Source organism: Chaetomium globosum, genomic scaffold (assembly GCF_000143365.1).
Source record: "Chaetomium globosum CBS 148.51 scaffold_1 genomic scaffold, whole genome shotgun sequence".
Lineage (NCBI taxonomy): Eukaryota > Fungi > Ascomycota > Sordariomycetes > Sordariales > Chaetomiaceae > Chaetomium > Chaetomium globosum.
The window spans coordinates 1,354,646-1,381,026 of record NT_165976.1 but is presented as its reverse complement, the minus strand read 5'-3'; the positions used below and the strand labels follow the sequence as shown (position 1 = coordinate 1,381,026).

Below are 26,381 nucleotides of genomic sequence, written 5' to 3'. Positions count from 1 at the left end.
TGCCGGCGTCCTCGTCGCTTTGAGGCCCACTGGTCTGGGGAGGTTCGAACGCATCCGAGGTTGAAACCGCCCGAAAACTTGACCTCCCCCTTGAGTTTCTCGGCAGGCCTGGTAGTTTAGAAGCTGAAAAACGTGGCGAATGAACAGTGAGACTCGACCAAACGGCATCTGGTTTTACCACGCTGCACCGTGACATGTACGACGTAGATCTGGTCCAGTTTTACCATGAAATACGGCAATAAAAACCCAAAGCCTGCCTATAACGCCTGTGTAGCCAGTCCAAGCATCCGCCACGACAATCCCGACCTTGACGTTCTGGCTCCGCTCCAAAATGAGACTAATACCGCCCAGTGGAGCACAGTACCACGTAGTTATACAGGGCCCACGCCCACTTCCGGAATTGGAGAGCGTGCTGAGAGTGTAACAGATTAAAACCTGCCACGACCACCGCCCCGACCGCCACCACGCGAGAAACCACCTCTGCCACCCCGCGGCGCACCCCCACGGCCACCTCCGAAGCCGCCCCCGAAGCCACCGCCTCCTCTTGACCCGCCGAAACCTCCCCTACCGCCTCCCCTGCCTCCGCCACGCGAGAAACCACCACCGGGCCCTCCACGCCCACCGCGGGCTGCGCCACCACGGCTAGGCTTCTTGACCTTGCTGACAGTTCCCGGCGGAGGCTTGGGCTTCGGAAGAAACCTCTCGAGAGGTAGGAGCTTCTCGCCGGCAATGTAGAACTTATCGCCGTACTTGAATGACGTCGCCTGGATGCCCTCGGAAGGCTTGATCGTGAAATAAACTTGGTTAATGGGTCCAAGGACCTCGTCGACCTTGCCGACTGCCGTCTATTATTGGATTTGGTCAGATTTGGGATGAGGAAGAGCCGGATGGAAGGGTCACACCTTGTTTTCGAGGTATATCGGCGCATTGAAGTGCGGAACCTTCGGGTTTGTAGACTCGATCACCATCTCGCCCTCGCAGGCGTGAATGAACTTGCCCATCTCGAGAACGGTAGCGGGAGGGCCCATGTCCCGCTGCTGGAACCCACCACGTCCTGTATTTCTGTTGTCAGCTTCCATACATGCTGTTCTATCTTGGGGGTTTCACCCCAAATTGAACATTTTGGCTTACCTCCTCCGCGACCACCACCAAAACCACCGCCACCGCGGCCTCGGGGTGCTCCTCTGAATGACATTGCGACTGGACTTCCGCCGTGGGAGTTGTGTTGACGGCGAATATCGAGAGTTGCTTGTCCCTTGTGTCGTCAATTGGGGACCGAATTGTATGGAGCTAGATTCCAAGCCGATAATATTTTTTCGGCCCCAGCAAAAGCGGTCAAACCTTTTTGCCGGGACCCGCAACTCCCACTTAGTCCCGACCCCACATCTTGGAACCCAGTTGACACAACTCGCGTTTTTGACAAGGCACTGTGATATGCACTGTGAGGGGTGGCGCTAACGGTATGAGTGGCCTTTTCTCCAGGTACCCGGACGGCTTCCAAAAACAGAGTGGCCAGATTGCTTTGATGGATTCGGGAAAGTCCAGCGTGGTCAAAAGGAATGAGCTGTTGATCGATGCTCATGGTGACCCTGACTTTACAGCGTGTCCTACAACATTGGACCAACGTCTGAGAAACATTTTGTTGGCAGACAAGTAATTAATACTCTCGGCCTCTGGCTGCCCTTTTCCACTTCGAGGTAGTTAATCCAGCCGATTCTGCAGCAAGCGGTCGCGCTTAAACGCCTTTCTCGCTTGCTGGACTTGCACACCTGGTCAACGAAGCGCAACGCCATCCCCTGCCTCCCCGTGCCCTCACCTCCGCCGAGATGATGGTCCGCCTCTCAACACTGGCGCTTGCTGCCAGTATTTTATCGGCGCCATCGTTGGTGACTTGTCTGTCGCCGTCCGACATTCCTGCCGATACTCCCGTTTCCAGGCTTTTAGCCTCGGCGCAAACCCATCTGTCGAGGGGTGAAAACCGGCGATGCTCTCGTATATTACGATGCCGCCATTGCAAGGGACCCGACCAACTACTTGACCTTCTTCAAGCGCGCGACCACCTATCTTTCGCTGGGTCGCACCTCACAAGCCACCGACGACTTCCAAAAGGTCCTTACCCTCCAGCCCGGCTTCGAGGGCGCGCACGTGCAACTGGGAAAGCTGAAAGCTCGTTTCGGGGACTGGGACCTGGCCAAGGAACACTACCTGCAAGCGAAGAAAACGGAGGAGCTCGCGAGTCTGGAGGAGGCCAAGGGCGCAGCAACCCTCGCCGAGGCGGCCGCAAACTCGGAGAACTGGGAGGAATGCATTAAGCAAGCCGACGATGCCATCTTGACGGCGAACCGTGCATTGTCGCTACGCGAGTTGCGCGCGAGGTGTGCGTTCGAACGGGGGGCAATGGAAAGGGGCATCGGTGATCTCCAGCACATCCTACAGATGAAACCCGGCGATACATCACCCCACGTCAAGATTTCGGCTATACAGTTCTACGCGCTTGGCGAGTTGCAGGACGGCATGGCATCCATCCGGAAGTGCCTGCACTCCGACCCAGATTCGAAGGAGTGCAAGCGGTTGTTGAAGTTGGAAAAGCAGGTGGATAAGGTGATCCAGAAGGTTACCAAGGCTCTAGACAAGAGCCAACACATGACGGCGGTGCGACAACTTGTGCCATCGGGGGATGACGAAGGGTTGATTCGGGAGGTTAAGGACCAGGTAAAGTTATTGAGGGAGGAAGGCACAATCCCCCGAGCAGCAGGGAATGTTCTAGTTGCGAGGCTGGTTGAAATGGCTTGCCAGGCTTATTATGAAGTAGGTTTACCTTCCGCGTTGTCGCTGTCACTCTTTCCACGGTCTCTAACCTTCACAACAGTCAAATAGCAAGAAGGCCAAGGAATATTGCGAAGAGTCCTTTGAACACGACGAGAACTCATTTTACGGCCTACTTTACCGTGCTAAACACCTTCTGGATGCGGAAGAGTTCGAAGCTAGCATCAACACCCTCCGCAAGGCCGCCGAGGCCCACCCGGGCAAGGAGGAGACCATCAACCCGCTTATGCAGAAGGCGCAGGTCGCGCTCAAGCGCAGCAAGACTAAGGACTACTACAAGGTGCTGGGCGTCGCGCACGATGCCGACGAGCGTCAGATTAAATCGGCCTACCGCAAGCTATCCAAAGTACACCATCCGGACAAGGCGGCTAAGCAGGGCCTCACCAAAGAGGAAGCAGAGAAGAAGATGGCGTCTATCAACGAAGCGTACGAGGTGCTCAGCAACCCGGAGCTACGCGCGCGTTTCGACCGCGGCGACGACCCCAACTCGCACGAGCAGCCGCAACATCACGGCAACCCGTTCGGCGGAGGCCATCCGTTCATGTTCCAGCAGGGTGGCGGCGGCGGTCAGCAGTTTCAATTCAACTTCAGGGGGTCTGGGTTCCCATTCGGAGCGTAATTTTTACGATTTTTATATTCTTCTCTATGCACCAAGAGGAAGGGAGTTTAGGTGTTAGTTGTGATGCGGAGCCTACTAATAAGGCTTTACGCAAGGTAGCAGCAGCATTGGGCGTGGTTCGTCTCGCTGGTGAGGGTACGGTTGTACACTGCTTTCGTTTAGTACAAGCGTGATTTTAGGGAGCGCGTGGATGAGGTGGGTCATTTGCCGCCCTGCCACACCGAACAGTGTGATACAGAAAAGTGCAATAGTAAAAACATGTACAAACGCAGCAACTTGGAGTCACCATTGATCGTCTTGAACGGAAGGGCGCCCGCCTTGGATAATCCTATCTCTCATCCAGCTATTCTTTGCTTAGAAGAAACCGATGAGCGAGAAATGTGTCCTTTCCTGTGGACTTGTCCCATGCTTACCTTTTCCGGTCCGCCCCCGTCCGATGTAATAGTGGCAGATCAAGCTAATGCAGCCACTCAAACTATCCCCTCGCGTTTTGCAACGCCAATGCTGACATTTCCGAGTGAAGCCGGTGGCAGTCAGAGCTGGCTTGACTTGATGGGCCGGTGATGGTAGGTGAACACGCCATTGCGGGCGGGCAAGTAGCCCGTGTCCAGGTTGGTATTTAGCAGAAACGCCCTTTCAAAATCTAAACCCACCGGGCGCGAGAGACAACAAGAGATTATGTACACAGTGCTGAGCTCCAGCACATGACGCCAGCCTTTTCCCGCCGGCCAAATGCTCGAGGGCCCGAAGTGTATCGTGTCGACCTCGAATTCGCAATAAAGCGAGGGTTTTGCATCGTATCACTTTGGTGGATGAATCAATTTACCCTGGCCGCGAGGTTTCTGTAAGGGTAAGCTAAGCATTAGCCAGGGTAGGTTGGGTTGTTTGGGGGATGCAAATACCTTTCATCCAGTTAACCCGTTACATCTCTGCCTTCCCGTCATGAGGTCGACTTAGTATTGCGATGAATGAAGTAGGCCCTATGATTACAACCTGGTTAGCGTTACGGCCTAAACCTAAAAGATAGGCATGTCAGGGATACCCACTTCGACGCCTCGTAGGCAGACCAGCAGATGGCTGTGCTGGGCATGGTGGTCAACACCCTCGGCCGCACGCCCTTGAAAAAACCACGAGCGCCCTCTCGTTGGTATAATAACCGGCAGCCGGCCATGAACCCGTTAACTGTCCTGAGTTCGGCATCCGTAGCGCTGCCGCGCGTCTGAAGCATCGTCTTGATCACGTCCATGGGGGTCGTGAGTGCGGCGGCAAAACCGCCCGCCACCGCTCCCGCCAAGCAGTGTGTTACGGGATCGTAATTCTTGCTGGGATTCATCGAGGTCGAGATAGATTCGTAGGCAAGGAACTGCAGCGCCGTGAAGGGGACGGTCATGGAAAGGGTCGTCGGGTAAGAGACGTAGAAGGCAGCAAGACCTTCTTGCCTATAGACGTATTTCGCGCAGTCGAGCATGGAGCGGTACATCTTCGCCGAGTTCTGGATCTGCATTCTTTGCTTGATGACTGCCCGGAGGTGTTTAGCAACGACCCACCGCGGGGTAGACACTGGGAAGAGACGTACCGTCAAAGGGGTTCATTAACGCATCGCTGGCAATCGTTGCGCATGCGCCACTGGTCGCAGCGGCTAGAGGGTGGTGGACACCGGCTTGGTTTCCGCCCATTACGTGCTTGACAGCTTCGTAAGTCGCGAAATAGACAGCGTGAGCAGGGCCAGCTCCAACGATCACGCTGGACATTCCCCGCCATAAACTCAAGACACCCTCTGTCTTTGCCATCCTGTATGTAGCCTGGATCACTCCCGTCCCAACGGTCGAGGAGGAAGGGTTGAGAAGCTGCATGCGAGTCTGCGCATCACGGTGTAATTGGTCAGCGGCGCTGTCACATCGGCTGGCGAGGATGTTGGTATAGTAAGGATGCAGCGTCTGCTCACCTTGATCGCATCGATAGGGTACACTACATCGTGTTAGCGCCTGGCCGTAGGAAGAGTGGGAGTATCTGAATTTGGACGCCGATATCAAAGAGAGGGGGGACTCACTTGCGCAGTGCTCCGCAATACCGGCGAAAGCGCCGGCAGTCATGTTCTGGAGCAACGAAAAGTTGGGTGGAGAGCGGATTTCATAACTGCAATAGTGTTAGCACTTCGTCGTCCTTCGGCAGTATGTCGCCCTGGTCGATCGTCGGCAAACGCAGGGCGGCGGACGCACTCGTAGTCCTCCACGGGCTCGGCATTTGGCTGAGCCATTGGGGAAAGACCACGGCTCCCGGGCGCGCCTACGTCGAGAGCCAGGGGTGAAGGTGTGTGTTGTTGTGAGGGGAAGATTGGCGGGGGGTGCGCGACCAAGCTTCTGCGGGAGAGGCACCAAGTGACGCAATGTTGGGAAAAGTGAAGTTCTGTTTGGAGTCGTCGTCACCACAAACTGCCAAACTTTAAGCCCGCTGTTCTAACCGCTAATGTCTTGGCGGCTACGATGCGCTTAAGAGCAGTGTCCAGGCCAGGATTTGACAGGTGTGTCTTGCCGTAGGCCGCGCAAGATGGGGAGGGGCGCAAAATGGAGATCCCGGTCGATGATGGTGTTGAGGCTGTGACGATGCACAAACAAGCTCCGAATTTTTCTATGACCGTTGTCGGCTTTGTTCCAAGAGCGCCCAGAAAAAATTGGGCCTGTTTCGGCCACGGAGGTCGGGGAATTGAGAACCTCCCACGGGCAATAGGTCAGGGGTGGCGGGCGGCAAGAAAGCATTGGTTGTTGCCCCGCAGCCCAGGACTTTAGTGGCTTCTTTGGTGGGTTCGATACCGGAGATGCTCCGCCTGATCCGTTTTAGCGTCCGCACTGGCACAAGAGCCCTCGGTAAAACAGCCTTGCAGCTTTCTTATCAGATCCGTGGCGGGCCCCGCCTCCGCCGGGGCCGAAAGGTGGCCGACCCTTTCTCCGAGGCACAAACGTGCAAAACGGAATCAACGCAGCGAGGAAATGCTTGAGCTCGGTCTTATCTCTTGGCTATCTAACAAATTCCTGGGGAAATGCTGACTGGACAACTTAAGCCGCGCGTCCATGAATTCTTTACCCTACGGGCGTCATCCTCTTTCTGAAGCCGGTAAAAGCGGGTGTCTAAGGCTGACAACCTCCTTTTTAGTGACGGGGATCACGCGGCAGGCAGGGAGGATGATGTTGGCATGGGACGTCACGTTTTCGGGAAGTTTTGCCAACGCTGGCTCGGCCGTATCGGCCATACGGCCGGCTTCACTCTCATAGAATGCGAATTTCGAACAAGTACTGAGTATCAATAAGCTAATAAATCGATAATCCCCCGCACCACCATCGCTTATTCATCGCACTCCTCCCGGTCTGCGATTCAGTTGCGCTTGGTTGAATTGATAAATCATGTGAACAACTCCGGCTTCTGGTGGTCGGCTGGTTTCTGCTGCACTGTTCTCCCTGCTGAGCGTTCGGGTAGGTGATGTCTGCCATGCCGATTCGTCGAGGGCGCCCCCGCTTTCGTACGCTTCCTCATAATCCCGTGGCCTGCCAACTTCACTAACCTCACCATCATCTTCAAGACCTTCTTCAATAACGCCCTGGTAACCTGCGCCGCGTTGGTGGCGAGGCGTGTGTATGCTTCTGCCACCAAGGAGCGTATTCGGCGGATGATGATGTGGGTCGAGCAAGATGGACGCCATGGGTGATGGTTGCGGCAGTGCTGCGCCGTACCGCGCTTCCCTGGCTAAACCTCCACCCCTCGCCCGTTCCCAGCCCATCCTTGAGGTTTGGAGGTCGGTTGCAGGCGGCGGCGAGTTTATACTTGGCCAGGCTGGCGGCGGATGGAACTGACTCCGAGCCCCCGGCGGTAGATGTGATGCCGCTCCGGTCCGTGGGTTAAGGGCGTAGTTGCCGTAGTTGCCCATGAAGCCATAGTAAGAAGCTTCCATCTTCCCATGTTTCGTCGAGTAGTAATCGTCTCGAACGTCCGCATCCCTGCCGTCTTTGTTTCCATCGCCTTTACCAATGCCCTTCTTGAAGTCGAATTCGGCGAAGGTGCAAACGTAGCCGAGTCCGTCAACATGAATGGTAAATTCCCGGAAAAAGTCGATGATGTGGTCGCTAGACCTGGGAAGACTAAACAACAAAACATAGGGGATACTGAGGATACTCAAAATTTCCTCGAGGAAGATGACCACCTTGGGTTTGTACAGCTCCGAGAACTCGAGCTTGATGTCAAAGCTATGGAGTCTGTCCTTCCAGTGATCCGGCTCATAATGAGTATATTGAATGACATTCCGCATAGCGAACTCGGGATCGAAAACCGAATTCTCTTCCGACGTCATACCCCGGGCAGTTGCCCAGATAGCTCCGAATACGGCCGCATAGAAGACAACGTTTTTGTCAGGGGGTAATGTCAAAGTGCATAAATAACTCGGAGTCGATGATTGAGGCCAGCCCAAGGACAGTGGCGAGAGAACCTGAAATGAAAGCCACCGTCCAGGCAAGCATCTCCGTCTTGGCTTTGGGAAACTGGTCGATATAGTGACTGGCGAATGGATGAGACATGCCGAGTCGTTTCCGGAACAGATGGGGTAGTTCGTTGAACTCTCGAAACTTCCACTCGGCGAGCGGCGTGTATGTTCGAGCCCCTAAGGCAGACGGAGTCTTATGAAATTCCTGTGAAACGTACGTAGTTAGCGGCTACGCACGCCATAATGTGACAGAGCTACCTACATGGAAATACATGAGGAAGTAGACGACTAGAAGGTAGGTGGCTAGAAAAGGCGAGAGAAAGAGGACCATGGTTCCGGTAAACAGGAATCGTCCGCGGAGCTTCGAGCTCAGTTCGGCTCGGCGTTCGGATCGGATAAAATCCTGGTTGACTTGGTTTTTCTCGTCGAAAACAAAATCGACGATGCTGAACATGAGGAGCCACTCCATGGTGCGGGAGAAGAACTGTCGATTTTTTAAAAAGGGTAGAGGATCGTCAGGTTAAGGACATCCCTTGTTGATCAGCGCAATCAAGTAGTTTTCTCGCCTCATGAGACGATTGGCAATGTCCGATGCGTCGAGCCTCTCCTTGGATTGGCTGCCGAGCCACTGCCGCTGGGTTGCTGTCAAAGTTGTTGCTGTCTTGGGGTTGTGATCTCTTAGCGCCATGATGCGGGCTACTACCTCCTGCCACGTAATCGTTTGCATGTCTTGGTCGGGGATGTCGAGCAGGTGGAGGTAGAACTCGCGGATGTTGCGTAGCCGCCCAAGATCCAAGAGGTATTGGATCGATTTCCAAATGAAGTAGAAAGCGAACATCCACAGACCGAAGCTCCAAACGCCCGACATGTTCTTGGTACACTGAGGCACGAGGACCTGGGAAAGCCTCTGGCTACTATGAAACTTGCTGTAGTCTAGGCACTGAGAGAGAAAGGTCAAATAAAACGCAACAAAGGTAACGTTGCTGCGGCGCATTAGCTCCAACTCAGAACACTGGTGGCCCCACCACTTACACGAGATGCAGGGCTCGTTCTTGCAAGATACACCACACCCCATGGCCAATATAGTAATCGTAGACTTCCTTGATGAAGTTGTCGAGATTTGAGACGTTAGCCCATCTCCACTCAGCCTTCTTCTTGGCGTTGCCAGACACCACCCCGGCGAACACCGAGTTCGGTAAACGGTTGTCGTGACGTGATGGCCTAAATACCGCATCGCCGTGCAGCAGCTGTTGTGTTTGGGCCGTCTCCCACTGGGCGCGAGTACTTGGTGGCCCCGGAACAGCGGCCGACTGGTTTCCTCTCTTCTTTCTAGACTGGCCGGCAGCCAAGTCCACCTCGTTGCACTCCACCAGCAACGAGGGCGGAACGTCATTATCACCTTCATCTTCTTGTGATATCCATGCAGACCGCCGATCCTTGCGTGGTCGGCTATTTGGTTGCCCGCGGCTTCTTGGGGTCGGGCTGGAGACCCCGCCCGCAGTAGTGCGGCTATCTTCCACCCCGAGACCTTCGGCGTTCTCTAAATCATAATCGTGAAAGTCATGGTTCAGGTTTTCTTCGTCCAAGAGACCCTCCGTATCCCCTGCCTGGCCATGGAGGCCCTCATAAAATGATCGGCCCTGCCTTGTTGACGCAGGCTTAGGAAAGGGATTGGACGCCATTACGGACTAGCCTCGAGGTATGGCTCGGCTGGAAACGTTCGGTGGCATCGAAGAGGATGTGGTGATGACGAATGTTGGATCTTGGTCAGAAGGCTGCTCGGCGGTTCTCAGAGGGACGTTCGTGAATGTCGAAAGGTCTGATGGGCTGATGGATTTTGTTGGGAAGAAAATTTCAAGCCCACCGGGGCTTTGCGTTGTGTTGGTGGTCAGGAGGTGCTGCCCTCAGGCGGGCTGCTCGTTGTAAGAAAGGTGCATCTCAGGATGCTGGCAGCTGGTCTTGGCTGCCTTGAGCTGCCCGGTGCTTGGTTCAGGTGACTGCGGTCGATGACAGAATGATGAAAGGGCCCGAGCTTTAGAAGTGGCGCGAGTTAACGGCTGTTTTGGCAGGCGCATGTTTGAAGACGCTTGCCAAGATGCATGTGGACCCTCACTCCTCCCCAGTGTAATGTATGTATGTACATACGCCTTGTCCGTACGATACACTCTAAGTAAGGTAACATAAAACGGGAGGTACAGATCATCTAAAGCTTCAGCCCCAAGCTTGCGAATGTAACTCTTTGACTTCCAATCCCAACCACAGCTGCAACAGGATCGCTGTTAGGAACGAGTCCATATAGGGCCGAGGCTAGGACTACCGAAATATGCAAGTTGCAACCGATTGATCAACTTCCACATCGCGGCATCAAATAAAATGTCGTCCAGCTCTGGGCCTCTCTCGCCACAGAGCACAACGGCCACGTCGTCTCTGGCCGCGAAGGCGGCAAACCCACTTTCGTCCAAGGTTACAACGGTTCTCTCGTCATCTTATGCGGATACCGAGTTCCGAGAAGCGCTTGCGCTCTTAGACGAGCGCGGCGTCCAAAACACGGCAGAGACACGGCGCCAGCTGCGGCTAGACCTGCAGAAAGAGGTTATTGACAGCAATGGCGAGATCATCGATGAGTTTGCCAAAGTTGCCGAGGTATGACAGGATAATGCACGCCGAACCCCATTGTTTACTCGACGTCCTTGGCTGACAGTGATGTCAGCAACTCCGACGGATCGGCACAACCATTGGCAGGTTGAATGAAACCTTCAACGAGATGAAGACACAGATCGGTTCTGCTCAGAAGACCACTTCATCAACCCTGATAGAGGCTTCCCAGCTCATGATTCAGCGGCGCCAAGTCGAACAAAAGCAAGCTTTGCTTGGTGCCTTCAATACCAATTTTGTCCTGTCCGAGGATGAGACGGCTGCATTGACGCTGACCTCGGAGCCTGTCGATGACCTCTTTTTTGCTGTCCTCGCCAAAGCAAAGAGGATTAGTAAGGATTGTGAGATCCTCCTCGGTTTTGAGAACCAAACACTGGGGCTTGAGATTATGGAACAGACCTCCAAGAACCTCAATCTGGGCTTCCAGAAGCTGTACAAGTGGGTTCAGAGAGAGTTCAAAACCCTGAATCTAGAGAACCCTCAAATAGGTTCGTCTATCCGCCATGCACTTCGTGTGTTGGCCGAGCGGCCCAGTCTATTTCAAAACTGCCTTGACTTCCTCGCTGAGGCGCGGGAGCATGTGTTATCCAATTCCTTTCACACGGCTTTGACCGGCAGCTCGCCGTCCGGAATAGAGGACCAGTCGGTCAAGCCCATCGAGCTTGTGGCGCATGATACCTTGAGATACGTTGGGGACATGCTTGCCTGGGCACACTCAGCAGCCGTCGGTGAACGGGAAGCCCTTGAGGGCTTGTTCATTGGGGAAGGCGATGAGATTGCGAAGGGCATCCAGGCTGGCCGGGACAACGAGATCTGGCGGCTCGTTGCCGAAGACGGTGAAGTTTCGGATACTTTTGATGCTGTGGAAACCTTGAATGAGTTGGTGGACCGGGACCTGTCGGGCGCGGCACGGTTACTTCGGCAACGAGTCGAGCAAGTGATTCAAACTAACGAGGAAACGATACTGGCCTATAAGCTCGCAAACCTGCTCAATTTCTATAAGAGCACCTTCTCCAGACTACTCAGCGTGGGGTCGGCTCTCGTGGAGACACTTGGGGCGCTCGAATCCGAAGCTCTCCGACAGTTCCGCTCTCTGGCTCGAGACCACGTCGCGGCGATCCAGGGTGACTTCCAGCATACGCCTGCCGACTTGCGCCCTCCTGAGTTCTTGCTGGGCGCCCTGGAACAACTCGCGGCCATAATGAAGACGTACGAGACATCGTTCACATCTTCGAGTGACCGAGAAGAAGAATTTGAACCAGTACTAGCGGAGGCATTCGACCCGTTCATCTCGGGATCGGCTAACATGGCCAAGCCACTCCGCGCCCCGTCGAACTCCATCTTCCTCATCAACTGTTTACTGACCGCCGAGAGAAGTCTTTCCCGTTTTGATTTCACGCAGCGCCGCGCCGCCCGACTGCAAGCGCAAATACAAGAGGAGAGAGCCCGCCTCGTGGAGACGCAGTATCGGTTCTTCCGGGGCGAGTCCGGTCTAGATTCTCTGATCGTGCAGCTAGAGCCACTAGGGGAGAGCAAGGAAGATATACAGAAAGCATTGCTGCTTGAGTCCCTCCAGTCACCTGCGCTATCGCAGGCGAGTCAGAAGCTGGACGACTTCCTGCCGTCGGCATTGATGGATGCGATGGAGAATTTAAAGAATCTCCAAGATTCGAGGCTGGTTCAAAGTATCACTGAAGAAGCAGCTGAGAAATTCTGTGTCGACTTTGAGCATGTTGAGGAAATGCTCATCTTGGTGGACGAGGCGACTGAGCAAAAGCAGAACGAGCAGGACGACATCCAAGGGCCCCGGACTTTATTCCCTCGAACATCGGGGGAAATTCGAGTCCTATTGTCATAGAAATTGAGATATATTTGAAGTATTCCACCGCCGTATGATACTAAATAACCCTGTTATGACTTCTGAGCGTCGAGGTACCTTACTGTGTATGTCGTCCATGCTGTTGCAGTGTGCCCCGCAGCTCTCTGGGGATGGGGAGAGCATCCCCTGTCGACGTCACAGCCCCGCCCTCTGCCGCTTCCCCCATGTCTTATCATCGGTTCACAATACCTGACCCCACCCATGCCAGCTTACAGAAATACGCCTTGTAACCCATTGTATTCCTAGATAGATACAAGCTCCATGCGCTGGGCGCCGTCAACTGCTCCCGACCCGGCGGTTTTCAGTTTTTTGGCGGTCATATCTGCTTGAACAATAAATTTAAGCGCAACGTGGTTGCTACGATCTCTGTCCGTTGGTTTTTGGTCCGACCATACTCCGTCGTCAGCCGTGCAAAGCCACGCCGGAATGTCCACGCCCGACGAGGTGCACCATGTTCGGTAATAGGACCGCGACGGCCCTGTCCATTCTGCAAAAGACATATGATGAGAGCTACCTGACGTGCTCAACTGCCGTCTACTATGAGAGCCAGGTATGGACCGTCCAACCATCTTCGCCACCCTCTGGCCACCAGAAACACAGCCGCTGACTTGCAACGCGTAGGGAAATGAAGGCGAGGCTATGCGATGCTGGCGACAGGCCCTCGAGCAAATATACGATCACAATGCCAACAGAATCCTCCCCAGCTCCACGCCGCGTTCCGAGACCGAGAAGGCCCTGATAGACAGCATCCGCCAATTGGAGCTCCAATGTAAAGAACGGATTGATCTCCTCGAAGCCCTCCGCCTATCCCGTCAAGAGACTCTTCAGGATGTCGGGTCCTCATCTCGAAACCAAGGGGGCCAAGGACACTCTGAACCACACGATGTTGCGATGCTCAAGCAAGAGGAACAGGGCTGGATAGGGAACGGAACTATTCCCGCTGTCACCTACACAGAACTTGCGAGGCCGGACCTGCTCAAGCGAAAGTCTGCTCATACAAGGGTGCCTTCTTTCCAGAAGACTGCCGCCGGAGGGAATGGGCCACAAACCGATGATGGTGCATCCTCTTCGCCATCGCGGAAAACTATCAGTCCTAGCTCCCCACAACCTTCCCCCGAGAAGAAATTGTCCCGCGCGTCTAGCCCAGAGAGGCATACGATGCGCACCACTTTGCGCTCGAGCCGACTTGGCGAGAAGCCTACCAAGACAACTCTGCGACGACCCCACCAGAAACCACCAGATGGCCCGGGAGCCGGGAAAGCTGCTGTATTGGCATGGGGTTTGCTCGGCCAGCGAGATGCGGCCGACCAGAGCCCAGCGGATGGTCAGGAACTGCCACGCCCACCTGGGAGCCAGCCAGCCTCGTCCGAGTCACCGCGTAAAAGCTCAGAATCGCTATACAAGACATGGGATAGCAACTCCAGGAGACTCACCACTCCCCGAACTCGAAGCCCGGTGAAACCATCCGATCGCAGGGTGAGTACTGATCTAACGGATTCACGGCAGGCTGAGGGTTATCCATTCTCTCGGCCTTCGCCTGTATCCGTGAGCGCAGCCTCTAGTGCTCTGAGCTCGCTTGCGCTGAGGGAGAACCAAGAGCGGCAATCTCCAGTCCGGGAACAAACACCCAGAAGGCGGACTGCCCACCCGCAGACACCACAAATGAAGAAGTCGAGGGAATTCTCAGGTGCAGACCTAAGCTTTCCGGAGGTGACAAGGAGGCCCCCGATAGGTAGGAAGACGTCGGATCCCGCTATAGTTTCGCGACGAGCAGAGTCGAAAATGAACTCTGCGACGAGGGCCAAGCCTAGCCGCACTCCATCTAGTAGAAGCATCACCACGACGCCAGTGGGGAGCAAGCGGAGAGAGAACAGGGTAGGGCTGGCTTCCTCCCCGCCGACTGGTGATTTTTCTTCCTCGTCCTCCGACATTCCAGTAAAGTCTTCGAGGCACAAAGGTAGCAACGGCCGGCAAAGAGAAACATCCATAGTCGCTGACTCCCTGGCTGAGCTTTCTGACAGCTCAACAGAGGATGAGCAAACAAAGGCCGCAAAGTCGTGGAAAAAGAGGAAGGCCACAGTCCTCAAGCAACTTCCACCAGGAGTCGATCAACATGCGGCGAAGCAGATACTCAACGAGATCATCGTTCAAGGTGACGAGGTTCACTGGACCGACATCGCCGGTTTGGAAGTAGCCAAAAATGCCCTGCGAGAGACGGTCGTCTACCCTTTTCTCCGCCCTGACCTCTTCATGGGGCTGCGCGAGCCCGCTAGAGGCATGCTACTCTTCGGGCCGCCGGGCACGGGCAAGACCATGCTGGCGCGCGCGGTCGCAACCGAATCCAAGTCAACGTTCTTCTCTATTTCAGCCAGCAGTCTCACCAGCAAGTACCTGGGAGAGTCCGAGAAGCTTGTCCGCGCCCTCTTTGCATTAGCCAAAGTGTTTGCGCCGAGTATCATTTTTGTCGACGAGATCGACTCCCTGTTATCTCAGCGGTCGGGAACAGGTGAACATGAAGCCACGCGGAGAATCAAGACTGAGTTTCTGATTCAGTGGAGTGATCTCCAGCGCGCAGCGGCCGGGAGAGAGTTAGGAGAGAAGGATAAGGAACGCGGGGACGCGAATAGGGTGCTTGTTCTTGCAGCCACCAACCTGCCGTGGGCGATTGACGAGGCGGCGAGAAGGAGGTTTGTGAGGCGCCAGTATATACCGCTTCCCGAGGCCGAGACGCGAGCGGTTCAACTCAAGACGCTATTGAAACAACAAAAACACACATTGAGCGATGCCGACATCGACACCCTCGTGGGTATGACTGATGGTAAGATCTCACTCCCTCATATTCTCCATACATCACCGTCTAACCTCCATTCCAGGGTTTTCAGGCTCGGATATCACGGCGCTGGCCAAGGACGCAGCTATGGGTCCGCTGCGGTCTCTTGGGGAGGCCTTACTACACATGACCATGGATGAAATACGACCCATGGAAGTATCAGATTTTGTTTCTAGCTTGTCCACTATCAGGCCGAGCGTGAGCAAGACCGGTCTTAAGGAATATGAGGACTGGGCAAGGGAGTTCGGCGAAAGGGGCGGGTAGGGGCTATCATGGAGCTTATACAAGGAACTTTCTCGGGATATACCTATCTAGACTTTGATTGCATACGCGCTTTACAGAGCAAACCAGAATACTTATAAACTAGAACCAACACCTGTTGCTCAAAGGTTGTGCTGGGAGCTTTCGACATTTCAAGATGCGATAGAATCACCGAAAGTTGGTTCTTTCTACCTACTTAACCAAGAGCGTCCCAGGAGGCCCAGCAAATGGGATTCTCTAGCTAAACACTCGGCAATAGCCTTTTTGCCCAGCGGTATTGCCTGTTGATACATACAAGTGAGGCCCTCTATTCCCTCGGTTTTGTACACGGTTACCGTTTCCATCCTTCCGGACATAGGGTACCCAGAATATCCACACTCATCATCTCGCGCGCCCCGACGTACCCTCATTGTGGCGCCCCCGCCGCGGGATCCCCAGCCTTTTCCCCCTCGAGACTGACTCCCATTAACCTCGTCCGCAGCGCAAACTCTTTCCTCGCCTTCCTGAGAATCAGCTCCGCCACGCCCACCTGCTTCTCGGCCTTCTCCACCGTCTTGTTGATGCTGCGCCGCTCCAGCTTGGCCAGGCGGTCGGCCTCGCGCTGCGCGTACCGCTCCTCCTCGGTCGGGATCGGCGCGCGGCCCTCGATGGGCACGCCCGACCCGGGCGCGATGATGTGCTTGACCACGTGCCGCTTGTCCTTGGAGACGCGCCAGCCGGGGGTGATGGCGACGACGTCGCCGAGGCGGAGGGAGTTGTTGGGGTCGTGGACGAGGTGGGTTTTGGGGTCATTGAAGTACTGGCGGTGGGGTTGGTTGCTCTGGTTAGTTTGGGTTTCTGGGAGAATGGCGAGGAAGGGGGAAGGGAGGGGGGTGTTCAGGCAGGAGATGTAGGACGCACCTTTTGAAGAAAGCCATTCCACTTTTGCCCACCCACCCGCACTTTCACCGTCTTGTCCATCAGCCCCGCAGTCACCACCACGCCATGGAGCTCTCGGAAAGTCCTATATGCCGTTTTGGCAGCTTGGGTTGCTGGCGGTGGCATTGTGGGTAGCTTGGTCTTCAGGATGCAGCGCCCGGGAATGTGGCGCACGGATCACAGGAAAGGCACTCAAGTCGGTTGTTCCGTCGGTCAATTGCTTCGGGGGGTCGGGATCCGAAAATGTTGGGTGCGGGTGTGGTGGATTGCCGGAGTCGCGGTGCTTTAAACGGCACCAAAAATTTGGCGTCTTGCACCGAAGCCCGGCGCCGGGTTGTTAAAAGTGGGCCTTTGCATTTGGTGGGGGGTCCGACCCTTGTTCGGGAGACCGAGAGACAAGTTCAAGTCAGGTCGGAGTTGAGCCATTCAAGGGCAGCTTGGAATACACGAATTACATTTGTCCATTTGAAACGAGAAGATACCCCCGTTATGGACTGAATGTCCTAAAATAAGTACAAGTAATAATAGTTATATGCGGGCAACCTCTTTCCTGAACAACCCACACAACCTCTCTAACGCCGATGATGCATAACGCCTTGTTCTTGATCCCCCAGGTTTGCTCCATACAGTCCGTCGAGATTGGGACGATCCCAAACCATGCTCTCTCTCTAGCACTCGTAGGATTCCATAATCAACCGGACTCCACCACGACCATTAAACAATAAACATGGGGTATTCATCCAATCCATCCAACATCCGGTTTCGCAGAGGTTTCAAATACAAACGAAATAAACGGCCGCAAAATCGCGGTTCAAGAGACAGGGGTTGCCGAGTCGGACGCTGGCAATGACTCGCTCGTTGCTCGAGCGTCACCTCCAGCTGTAGGCAAAAGCCTTGCTTTCCTTCTAGGCGGAGGGATTTTCGGCGGTTGTTTCTTCTGCCCATCCCCGTTCCCGTTCCCGGTTTTATTGGTAGCAACATTGCTGACCGCCGGAGGAGCAATAGGTGCTCCGTGGCGATGTTTGGGCACCTCCGGTAGGGACATCTTAGTTCTCAAGGTCCTCGGTGGCGGTGGTTTGGGTCTAGGAGGGCTCCCCCCGGTAGGAGTGCGCGCATCCGTGTCTTTCGGATCCGGCTCCATCCCTGATCTCCGACTCGGCGTCTTGATGCCTGGTTTCTCGGTTACGTTCGCAACAACGCTCACCGAGCTGCCGGTTTGCGAGTGAGCCAAGCTTCCTATCGGGCTCATATCCGGTGTCTCGACCTCATCCTCGGCTAACCATGAGATCCTGGCGACCCGTTCAAGTAACCGTAGCGTCGTCGGCTCGGGCGGCATGAAATGGGCGCTGCCTGTACCACGTAATATCTCAAGCAAGCCGAGAATCTGGTCCCGCTTGTAATGAGGAGGATGACTGAGTTGTGTGTGAGAGAGCAGAGGAGCTAGTACCCTCAAGTACGTATGTCGCAGCATATTCGCTTCGGAGGGCAGATCCAAGAGATTGCGAACGATGACATCCAACAGAACTCTGAGGTCGTTGAGATAAAAGTACTCGTACGTCGCTGCCGTGGTAAATAGAAGGTACAATAACTTGAGAATGAGTAGCTGTTGTGAGGTCTCTGTCTCTCGGTTCAGAAGCAGAATAATGTTCTCGCCAAAAGTCCGGAATGACGGGCCATGAACACTGAGAACCTTGACAACCCTGTTTGTAACGAGTACCGCCGGAGAGCTGGGGTCGACTGCTGCCGAGGTAGAAGCGACCATGTACTGTTCGTTCAGCACTAGCTGTTACGATTATTAGCGCCGATATCGAGGTACAGGGGGAACGGGTAAAGACAAACTAGGACGCGAATCACGGGGTAGTGGTATGGGTCGTTGACGTCGTCGGATAAAGCCTCAGTGAGTTGGAACAGGTACATGACAAAACTATCGTCAACCTGCAGGAGATCCTCGGGGCGCAGGTGTTCGATGCGCGACATCTCGTACATCAGTTGTAAGAGAAGCCGATGGAGACGGCCGTCTCTGCCCCCGCAGTTCTTGATAAGCTCAAGCAAGCGGACAAAACACCCCTCTTGTATCATGGTCCGAAATGTATCCTCCTTCGTCCGGCCAGCGAGGAGAAGAAAGTTGGCATATACGTGAAGCTGGGCGAACTCGTCCTCTTGCAGAAGGCTATAGATGAGCTGCGTCTGGACATAGCTGCCGTTGCTTCTAAAAATTGGGCTCTCTAGCAGCATCTCTGAACAACGCGCGACATCGTCCTCGCTTTCGAGATACTCGTCCCTGGCCTTGGAGACTAAATCGAGCCATGATCGCAAGGCTTCGTCGAGCTGCTCCGGTGTCGCACACGCTGAAGATAAAACGCCGTTCAGAGCTGTAAGGGGGATTGTTAGCGCGCCTGATGAGTGAATCACGATCGCAATTCATCGAGGACTCACCATCCCAGAATTGCTGCTCGCTCTCGGCAGACCAAGAACCATCGGAGTCAGTCATGTTCTCAAACGAACGGCACCAACGCAGAGTGCAGAATATCGGGCATCACATTTGCGGACGGCACAATCCAACACATGTGTCGCCCGTGTCTTTGGTAAAATCAGGACTCCTGGTGACTCGGCCATCCGGTGGAAATCGCAACTTGGTGTACCAAGCATGTGCTCCGCCGGTCAATCCGCCTTGCAGGTTGGAGGGGTCGCAGTCGTTGCTTGGTCGGTGATGGAAAGAACGCCTGCGAAACCGAATCCCTGCTGATACGTCTGTCCTTTTTGGGTGGGCTCCCCTGTATGCACGGACCCTTACCCCACAGAACACGAAATGACGTCGAAGAAGGCGGCAATGTAACGGTTTCTTTTACCGTGCTGTGACCACTGTTTTCTTTGGCGTAACAATTGGTACGTTACATACATGGGAATACTCTGTGCATACATTCACAGCGGATCCATGCTGGCGATAATCAGACGAATGAATCTGTACACATACAAGGTTTGATTGTAAATTGGGTATCAATTGGATACGATAGAACGTACCATGGAGGAAGAAAGGTAAATAAAACAATGGCCACCAAGTAAATGCTCCGTCCAAGTCTTTAAAACCCAGAAGAAACTCGACCGGCCCCAGAAAACGCCAAATCCTATGTGCCTTCTACCCCATCATACATTCATCTCTCTCCCTCTTCATACACCTTCGCCCTCTCTGCATACTCGCGGATATTGCTGATGATGTGATCTTCGATAGTCTCCCCCTTGCCGGCGGCAATCTTTAGAATGAGCTCGTTGAGATTCTGTCTACCCAGGATATCGACATGATCCGCTGTGTTGGGTCCGCCCCGGGGATTAAAACGGTCCGGCTCGTGAGGCATTTCAACCACCGTGATCTTGGCCCCCGCCGGGTTGTATCGTTTCATTTTCCACCCGCTGTTGCACATGTATCCTGTGCTCATAAGACTAACCGTGCCGTCGCCTTCACCCATAACAACGCCGCGGTCGACCATGCCCTGGGACAGGCCCGTGTCGATTGTCATGTTTAGATTGGTGAGCGAGCCAGGTTCGGGGGAGCGGTAGTAGTACCCTCTTTCCGTGGGTTTGCCCACGCCATAGAAGCAGTAGATCTTCAGGCTAGGCGCAAGGGGAAGCCGAGTTTCCAAGGGGTTGATCCATTTCCTATGGTCGTCTTCGTTGGACTCGACTTCGGCAGTAGTTTCTGCGACGCCCCGGGAGTAGCTCCCCTTCACTTGATCCCTATACCAGTCCTCTGAAGTATCGAGCAAGTAGTCCATGGCGTCGTTCACGGTGAAGTTTCTGTCAGGAGTTGTCCAGTTTTGGCCGGTCCGAAAGTTTAAGAATGAGCCGTAGGTATGCTCCTGGTCAGGCTGGTCGTCTGGCGCCCCGTTGTGGTCACCCCAGATGGCGCTGCCTCCTATCGGAAGCATGGAGGAGATACCCGGCATGGCGCGGAAGATTTCGGCCCGCTCAGCCTTGCTCAAGAACTTCTCAAGCCCGTAAACAGCAAAGGCATTCAGCTGCGCCGTGTCACGCATCTCGCCGGAGAGGATGGCCGTAACATCCTTGAGCGCCCCCAGCATACATCCACTGACGTTAATCCACGATTCAACATGCTTCTCGACCCAATCATCGCTCTCATTACCTCCGTGTTTCGAGGCGACTCTATGGAAGAAATAAAACACAACTTGGCTACTCATGCTGTGAGAGGTAAGGACGACTTTTCTATCTTGAAGTAGCACGGCTCATCTCGATATGTGACTTCAGCTTCGTGAAATAATGATCTCTGCTTCTCGAGATTTCCGGTACGCCAGGCGCCAATCGTATGCTGCCGTGTATGTTTTTATCGGATCGTAGCCCAACGACGCCAAATTCTCAAGAATTTTGTTCCAGATCCAGTATCCCGTAATGAAAAAATCGGTGGCGTCGAAGCCTTGTGCCGCGCGTAACTTGATCCCGGGAGGATCCAGGCCAGTCTTCTTGTCCAGCATGACATGAGTCTTCCATGTTTCCTTATCTAGGACCAGAGCCCGCATCATGCTCCAGCTGCCCCATAGCCGTTTCCGAAAATAGGGGAGCGAGGCGTTCGAAGTTCCCCAGGACTCGAGGCCGGTAGATATTACACCAGGAACCATGACGATGGGGTGGTGCGCCGTGAGGCCTTCGGAGCGCGCCTTGATGCCAACGGAAAACGCGTCGTAACTTTCGAGGGAGTCGCGCTCGCCGATCTTGAATGGGGAAAACGTTAACCAACACAGTCTTGCGATAGTAGAAGGGTGACTTACGACCAGCTCCCGCATATCCTTCACCAACCCCGCCGGAAGAACGTCAAAAAAACTATCCATGCTCAGCTCCCCAATCTCGGGGAAATCTATCAAGTCATTGCTCTGAGCGAAGAAACCCGCAGCGATGATCCCAAACAAACTGCCGAGCAAAAAAATAGCAGTGTTTCTGCGTTTGCGCGTCTGCGGCCGGTGGTGATGAACCGTCTTAATTTTGTCGCTGGCCTTCTCGGGTTCGTCGGGGCTCTCATCACGGGGCGTTGACGTTTCAGAGGGTGAATCGTTGCCGGGGACTCGGCGGCGTAGGGTGCTCGCCATCTTGAGAGTCTGACTGCGCGGTATGGTTTCGGTTGGAGGTTGGCGAAGTGCCCTCGAGGCTGCTCAGTCACTTCAGCGGCTACAATCAGCCGCAATCATTGATGCGAGCTACCGACATGTGTACGAAGCACAACCCTTGAAGTTGGCGTCTGGTGGTTCAGGGGCGCAGCGCAGGGAATTCAGCCCGCAGATGTTGAAAATGACACCCCTGTCCACCCGTCTTCTCCGAAGCAGGGGTGAATGGGTGACGTCTGTGCCCCGCGACAACCCCACCAAACGCGACGGCACCACTTAGGATCTTTTATATGAAGTTTCGACAAAAGCCAACCGACGGGGGGATAAAGATGAAACAGATATTGTTTGTATTGGGTTTTTCTTTCTTTCTTTCTTTTATCCCTTCCGAGGCTATACCTTTCCCCCGCATCGGAAACAGCAATCAATGCCTAGATAGATCATGGGTTAAGCATGAAGCAACGTGCCCACATGCGTCGAGATCGACCCACTCATGCGTCCCGAGCCAATCGACTGACAACGGCTCTGACTTGCATGTGAAAGTTTAACGACAGCTGATCTTCGCTCTTACCTTCATCAAGCTGTAGCGGCATCTCATCGTCAACAGCCACACACAGCCCGCACGGCAAGTTGCAACCCCAGGATTCACCATCGTATCCTCGCCCAATAGCAACAGAAAATTCCCACGCCCTGACGATCTGCCGCCATGGCTGCCTTCAGCGATTTGAGTGACAAGGTGGGGTTAGGGACCCCCAAAGCAGGACTTCCGGGCGAGCTGCAGTATATCCAATACCAGCATTCCCTCGAGTCTCAGTACTTGCCTTCTATACGTGCTCTCATCTCGAAAGACTTAAGTGAGCCGTACAGCATTTATGTTTACCGCTACTTCCTTTACCAATGGGGCCATCTCTGTTTCATGGTTTGTCACACTCAATACCAAGTCCTCATCCATGACGGCTCATTCTAACCAGCCTCTCCCTCTAGGCACTTAATCCCATCGATTCCTCTCTTATAGGCGTAGTAATATGCAAGCTCGAGATGCACGCTTCTCATTCCACACCCACGCTTCGCGGCTACATCGCCATGCTCGCCGTCTGCGCCCAATACCGAGGCCATGGTGTCGCTACTACGCTCGTCAAAATGGCTATTGACGTCATGGCCAACCGCAACGCCGACGAGATTGTGCTCGAGACAGAAGAGACAAATATTCCCGCGATGAGGTTGTACGAACGGCTCGGCTTTCTGCGTTCTAAGAAGCTACATCGGTACTATCTAAACGGCAACAGTGCATACCGCTTGGTGCTGCTACTGAAGCCGACGGACGTGGATGCTACTACGGACCTGGGGCCGGATGACGAAGGTCCACCTTGAAATAGTGGGACGGGTGTTTCCTTTTGAGCTGTGATGTTGTTGAACACTCGCTACGAGTCATCTGGTGTACTCCCGCGCCGGCGGGGGCCACGACGGCCAAGTTAACGGCCTTTACCCCCAATTCCTGAGCCGGCGGAAGCCCTGGGATTGCTTCGGTTGAGACGGCAAAGTTGCAAGTTGGGGTAGTCCTAAACCAGCCGCGGAGTTTAGTCTTCATGTACCATGGCTAATGCCTTCGTTGCTTTGGGAGTACCTGTCAACGGCCGCGTGGGGATCTGCCAAGATATCGAGTCGCTGCGGTCTAGATCATATGCTGCAACATACCAGCGTTGGCATCTAGGGTTTTATGAATGACGGGAGGCGATCGTCTTGATATACCCAAATATTTCGTTCGATGAATACTGCCCATGTCAGTCGCGAGATTGTTTTGTGTGGGTGATAGCAACGAATAACATACCATGGATGCCCCAATCCCCCAACCATTCCCCCCGTAAATTCCAAGTTCAGTCCAAGCATCTGGAACCAGGTGAGCTAACGCCAACTGGGATGTCGAGTTTACTGACTGACCTGACTTGTAATATATCTGCTTCCCACTCGGTCTCACCAATTCCAGTTCTCTCATTCTGTTCAATACCCTCGCCACGTCATCCTTGTCCCTAAAATCGCTCGTGTAAACACAAACTAGCCTTGCCTTCTCCGCCTCGACTCTAGTCGCAACCTTGGCCGCAATCCCAAGCTCGCCATTCACGGTGGCCATCGCGACCTTTGCCCAGATCTCATCCACACGCTCCGGTTCAGGGAATAACATCCACTTCCCCGTGACGATATTGCACGCACTCGCGAGGTCCCGGAGATCCTCGACCAGTTCCCGCCTCTCATTCGCCACCTCTTTTTTGAGGGCCGTAAGCGCGCTACCGGATGTTTTGGCGATACTGGCCGTAGCCATCTGCTCAAACTCGGCGAAGAGGGCCAGCCGTTCCTCGCCACCTCTGCAAAATTGGGCGTGGGCCTGACCTGGCCCAGGCGGCGCGTACGGGTTAGCAACATAGATCCAGTCAAGCCCGGGGCGCAAATCAGTTGTGGATGGTGGGAGGCGGAACAGGAAACATTCGATGGGCTCAGAGAGCTGCCAGGCGCCAGGCAGACCTTCGTAGAGGTTGTGCAGGCGGCCGTTTCGCAATGTTGGGGCAGGCTGTTTGTGGGCGGCATGCTGGAGATGTCTGGTGACGACATTACGGCTGTCCCACCATTCAACCACGTCGAACTGGTCGACGCGGGCTTTGAAGGCCGAGGTAGTACCTTCGTCGCCTATGAGGGGTTAGGTGCTTGCTTCTCTTGAGTGGTCTGGGGAATGGCATACCATAGAAATCTGAATCTGGATCCATTTTGGACTTTTCAAATTTCTGTTTACCTTAGCACGTGTGTTGATAAGTTGTGGTAAATCCAGGTGCCAGGAAGATGTGTTGTTGTGTGAAAACCAGTGCAGAGCCCAGGCTTCCAAGTCCCAAGTGCAATCAAGGGCCGTTTGCAACCGATTCGTGACATGTGTCAATTAACAATAGCTTCTTTCTGTAAGGTAAAGGTATAAGAAGAAAAACATTTCTTTTCGATCATATTTATGTTCCCTTTTCCTTTCTGAGCCCTACTTGAGCTCCCGTGCTTGTTGTGTTAGGGGTGAAAGGTTAAGAAATGGACCAATCCGGAAAGTGGAGGAATTCTTAAGCACCCGAAAAAGCAAGCGCAAAGCTCGTCATTTAACGAAGTAACTACCACAGGACAAACTCTGCTCAACAACAGCCTTCCATTTACAGGCACCCTTGTCGGATCTCGTTATTGGCTCCTGGGAGGACTTCGTTCTCGACTCAAATGGCAGGGGAAGCGATTCTAATTCAACCACTCAGGTCCCAAACCCTTGACCTCCCGCCCAGTTGTGTCGAGTTTTGCCCTGCATTTCCCTCCTACTTTTTAGTTGGGACCTACTCTCTTCAACCAGACGCTGGTGAACTGGAGGGCGGAGAAGTGAGCTTTGATGCAGAGGAAGATGGCCAAATTTCTCAACCAAAGCAGCCGCAGAGCCGCAACGGCAGCATCATCGCCTTTCGGCTCGAAGATGGGAATTTGTGAGTGGAATGCCAGAACTTTCGTTGAACCCCCCCTAATTCGATCATCAGAGTCCGTGTGCAGACTGTGCCTCAGCCATCAGCCCTCCTAGACCTTCGGTTTAGCCCTCATGACGGCCATCGCAATATCTGCGCGGTGGTTTCGAGCACTGCCACCCTTGCTTTGTTTAGGCTTTTCCCTGACGAGGAGGAGCCTCTAAGGCACATCAACACTATGGACATTGCAGCTATGTCTCACGGCGAGATCCAGCTCACGCCCGGTGAAGAGATCCTGTTTACCTCATTTGGCTGGCACCCCTCGCGGGTGGGCATGATGGTCATCACCACCTCGACCGGACATGTGTATCTCGTACAGTTAACCACCCTCGACGGGAATTGGGAGCTGACTTCAGAACCTGTCATCACACACACGCTTGAGGCTTGGTGTACCGTCATATCCCCCCTGCCCGTCACTCCAACCCGCGCCGACGAGACGCAAAAGACTGAGGAGTTGTCTTTCCGTGTTTATTCCGGGGGCGACGATTCCATGTTTCGCTCACGGACGTGTAACTGGAATGAAGGGAGTCTTGCCCAGTCTCTTCCTGCCCTTGAGTCGAGAGACCATGATGCCGGAGTCACAGCCATTCTGCCTCTCTTCACACAAGATAACCATGAGCTCGTCGTCACCGGAAGCTATGACGAATACATCAGGCTTTTCTTAGTTCCGCCTTTTGGCAGGCCAAAAAATCTCGCTGAGGGGATGCTCGGCGGCGGGGTTTGGCGGTTGAACTTGATTGACCTGGACACAACCTCCACACAGAACTACACTTGGCGAGCTAGGATACTGGCTTCTTGTATGCATGCTGGTCCAAGAGTTGTTGAGCTCCTGAAATCGGGAGCCGGGGAGTACCTGTTCAAGGTTCTCGGCCGTTTTGAGGAACACAAAAGCATGAACTACGGAAGCGATTTCCAACCAGGGTGGGAGAACATGTTGTCGGTTGTGTCAACCAGCTTCTACGACAAATTGTTGTGTCTGTGGGAATTCGAGATAGCCTGAAACAAGCATGCTTCATGGATCTTTCTTTGAATCGTGAGGTGTGAAGCACCAAGACAAAGGATCCCTGACTCCTGACCGAGGTGTGACGCAATTCACTCCCCTCACCGCCTTCTAGGTCCAGACCATAAGGCGGAACTGCCCCGCGCTAAACTCAAAGAAGCGCCAGAACAGTTCGCGCCTGAGCGCGCCTGACATGGTTTACGGAGAGCATGGTGGGGACCGACTTTTAATTGCCAAAGTTCCGCGATTGACTGACAAGAGACGGCGTGACAACTGGCAAGCACCAACAAACA

General features: G+C 54.2%; 12 protein-coding genes across 12 annotated transcripts; 5 read left to right on the top strand and 7 right to left on the bottom strand.

Moving 5' to 3' along the window:
* Nucleotides 1–428: 428 nt before the first annotated feature.
* Nucleotides 429–1,195, bottom strand: CHGG_00456 (uncharacterized protein; the record flags this gene model as incomplete). The annotated part of the gene is made up of 3 exons (XM_001219676.1): nt 429–845; nt 903–1,054; nt 1,132–1,195. The coding sequence occupies 3 exons, from the start codon at nt 1,193–1,195 to the stop codon at nt 429–431; spliced, it is 633 nt and encodes a 210-aa protein (XP_001219677.1).
* A 631-nt stretch (nt 1,196–1,826) lies between these two features.
* Nucleotides 1,827–3,445, top strand: CHGG_00455 (uncharacterized protein; the record flags this gene model as incomplete). Its single annotated transcript, XM_001219675.1, has 3 exons — nt 1,827–1,886; nt 2,050–2,808; nt 2,870–3,445. 3 exons carry the CDS (start codon nt 1,827–1,829, stop codon nt 3,443–3,445), a joined length of 1,395 nt encoding a protein of 464 aa, XP_001219676.1.
* A 953-nt stretch (nt 3,446–4,398) lies between these two features.
* On the bottom strand, nt 4,399–5,702 carry CHGG_00454 (uncharacterized protein; the record flags this gene model as incomplete). Its single annotated transcript, XM_001219674.1, has 6 exons — nt 4,399–4,425; nt 4,488–4,963; nt 5,022–5,304; nt 5,391–5,413; nt 5,496–5,581; nt 5,665–5,702. The coding sequence occupies 6 exons, from the start codon at nt 5,700–5,702 to the stop codon at nt 4,399–4,401; spliced, it is 933 nt and encodes a 310-aa protein (XP_001219675.1).
* A 1,086-nt stretch (nt 5,703–6,788) lies between these two features.
* CHGG_00453 (uncharacterized protein) lies at nt 6,789–9,595 on the bottom strand (the record flags this gene model as incomplete). Its single annotated transcript, XM_001219673.1, has 5 exons — nt 6,789–7,807; nt 7,920–8,118; nt 8,176–8,397; nt 8,617–8,824; nt 8,946–9,595. The coding sequence occupies 5 exons, from the start codon at nt 9,593–9,595 to the stop codon at nt 6,789–6,791; spliced, it is 2,298 nt and encodes a 765-aa protein (XP_001219674.1).
* A 691-nt stretch (nt 9,596–10,286) lies between these two features.
* CHGG_00452 (uncharacterized protein) lies at nt 10,287–12,426 on the top strand (the record flags this gene model as incomplete). The annotated part of the gene is made up of 2 exons (XM_001219672.1): nt 10,287–10,556; nt 10,624–12,426. The coding sequence occupies 2 exons, from the start codon at nt 10,287–10,289 to the stop codon at nt 12,424–12,426; spliced, it is 2,073 nt and encodes a 690-aa protein (XP_001219673.1).
* Nucleotides 12,427–12,898: 472 nt separating this feature from the next.
* Nucleotides 12,899–15,541, top strand: CHGG_00451 (uncharacterized protein; the record flags this gene model as incomplete). Its single annotated transcript, XM_001219671.1, has 3 exons — nt 12,899–12,997; nt 13,069–15,253; nt 15,321–15,541. 3 exons carry the CDS (start codon nt 12,899–12,901, stop codon nt 15,539–15,541), a joined length of 2,505 nt encoding a protein of 834 aa, XP_001219672.1.
* Nucleotides 15,542–15,944: 403 nt separating this feature from the next.
* On the bottom strand, nt 15,945–16,582 carry CHGG_00450 (uncharacterized protein; the record flags this gene model as incomplete). Its single annotated transcript, XM_001219670.1, has 2 exons — nt 15,945–16,337; nt 16,439–16,582. The coding sequence occupies 2 exons, from the start codon at nt 16,580–16,582 to the stop codon at nt 15,945–15,947; spliced, it is 537 nt and encodes a 178-aa protein (XP_001219671.1).
* A 685-nt stretch (nt 16,583–17,267) lies between these two features.
* CHGG_00449 (uncharacterized protein) lies at nt 17,268–18,947 on the bottom strand (the record flags this gene model as incomplete). The annotated part of the gene is made up of 3 exons (XM_001219669.1): nt 17,268–18,239; nt 18,296–18,828; nt 18,893–18,947. The coding sequence occupies 3 exons, from the start codon at nt 18,945–18,947 to the stop codon at nt 17,268–17,270; spliced, it is 1,560 nt and encodes a 519-aa protein (XP_001219670.1).
* Nucleotides 18,948–19,378: 431 nt separating this feature from the next.
* Nucleotides 19,379–21,549, bottom strand: CHGG_00448 (uncharacterized protein; the record flags this gene model as incomplete). The annotated part of the gene is made up of 4 exons (XM_001219668.1): nt 19,379–19,394; nt 19,652–20,650; nt 20,759–21,177; nt 21,235–21,549. The coding sequence occupies 4 exons, from the start codon at nt 21,547–21,549 to the stop codon at nt 19,379–19,381; spliced, it is 1,749 nt and encodes a 582-aa protein (XP_001219669.1).
* Nucleotides 21,550–22,267: 718 nt separating this feature from the next.
* CHGG_00447 (uncharacterized protein) lies at nt 22,268–22,932 on the top strand (the record flags this gene model as incomplete). Its single annotated transcript, XM_001219667.1, has 2 exons — nt 22,268–22,480; nt 22,546–22,932. The coding sequence occupies 2 exons, from the start codon at nt 22,268–22,270 to the stop codon at nt 22,930–22,932; spliced, it is 600 nt and encodes a 199-aa protein (XP_001219668.1).
* A 206-nt stretch (nt 22,933–23,138) lies between these two features.
* On the bottom strand, nt 23,139–24,317 carry CHGG_00446 (uncharacterized protein; the record flags this gene model as incomplete). The annotated part of the gene is made up of 3 exons (XM_001219666.1): nt 23,139–23,245; nt 23,500–24,240; nt 24,293–24,317. The coding sequence occupies 3 exons, from the start codon at nt 24,315–24,317 to the stop codon at nt 23,139–23,141; spliced, it is 873 nt and encodes a 290-aa protein (XP_001219667.1).
* A 656-nt stretch (nt 24,318–24,973) lies between these two features.
* Nucleotides 24,974–26,088, top strand: CHGG_00445 (uncharacterized protein; the record flags this gene model as incomplete). The annotated part of the gene is made up of 2 exons (XM_001219665.1): nt 24,974–25,052; nt 25,106–26,088. 2 exons carry the CDS (start codon nt 24,974–24,976, stop codon nt 26,086–26,088), a joined length of 1,062 nt encoding a protein of 353 aa, XP_001219666.1.
* Between the last annotated feature and the right edge of the window lie 293 nt (nt 26,089–26,381).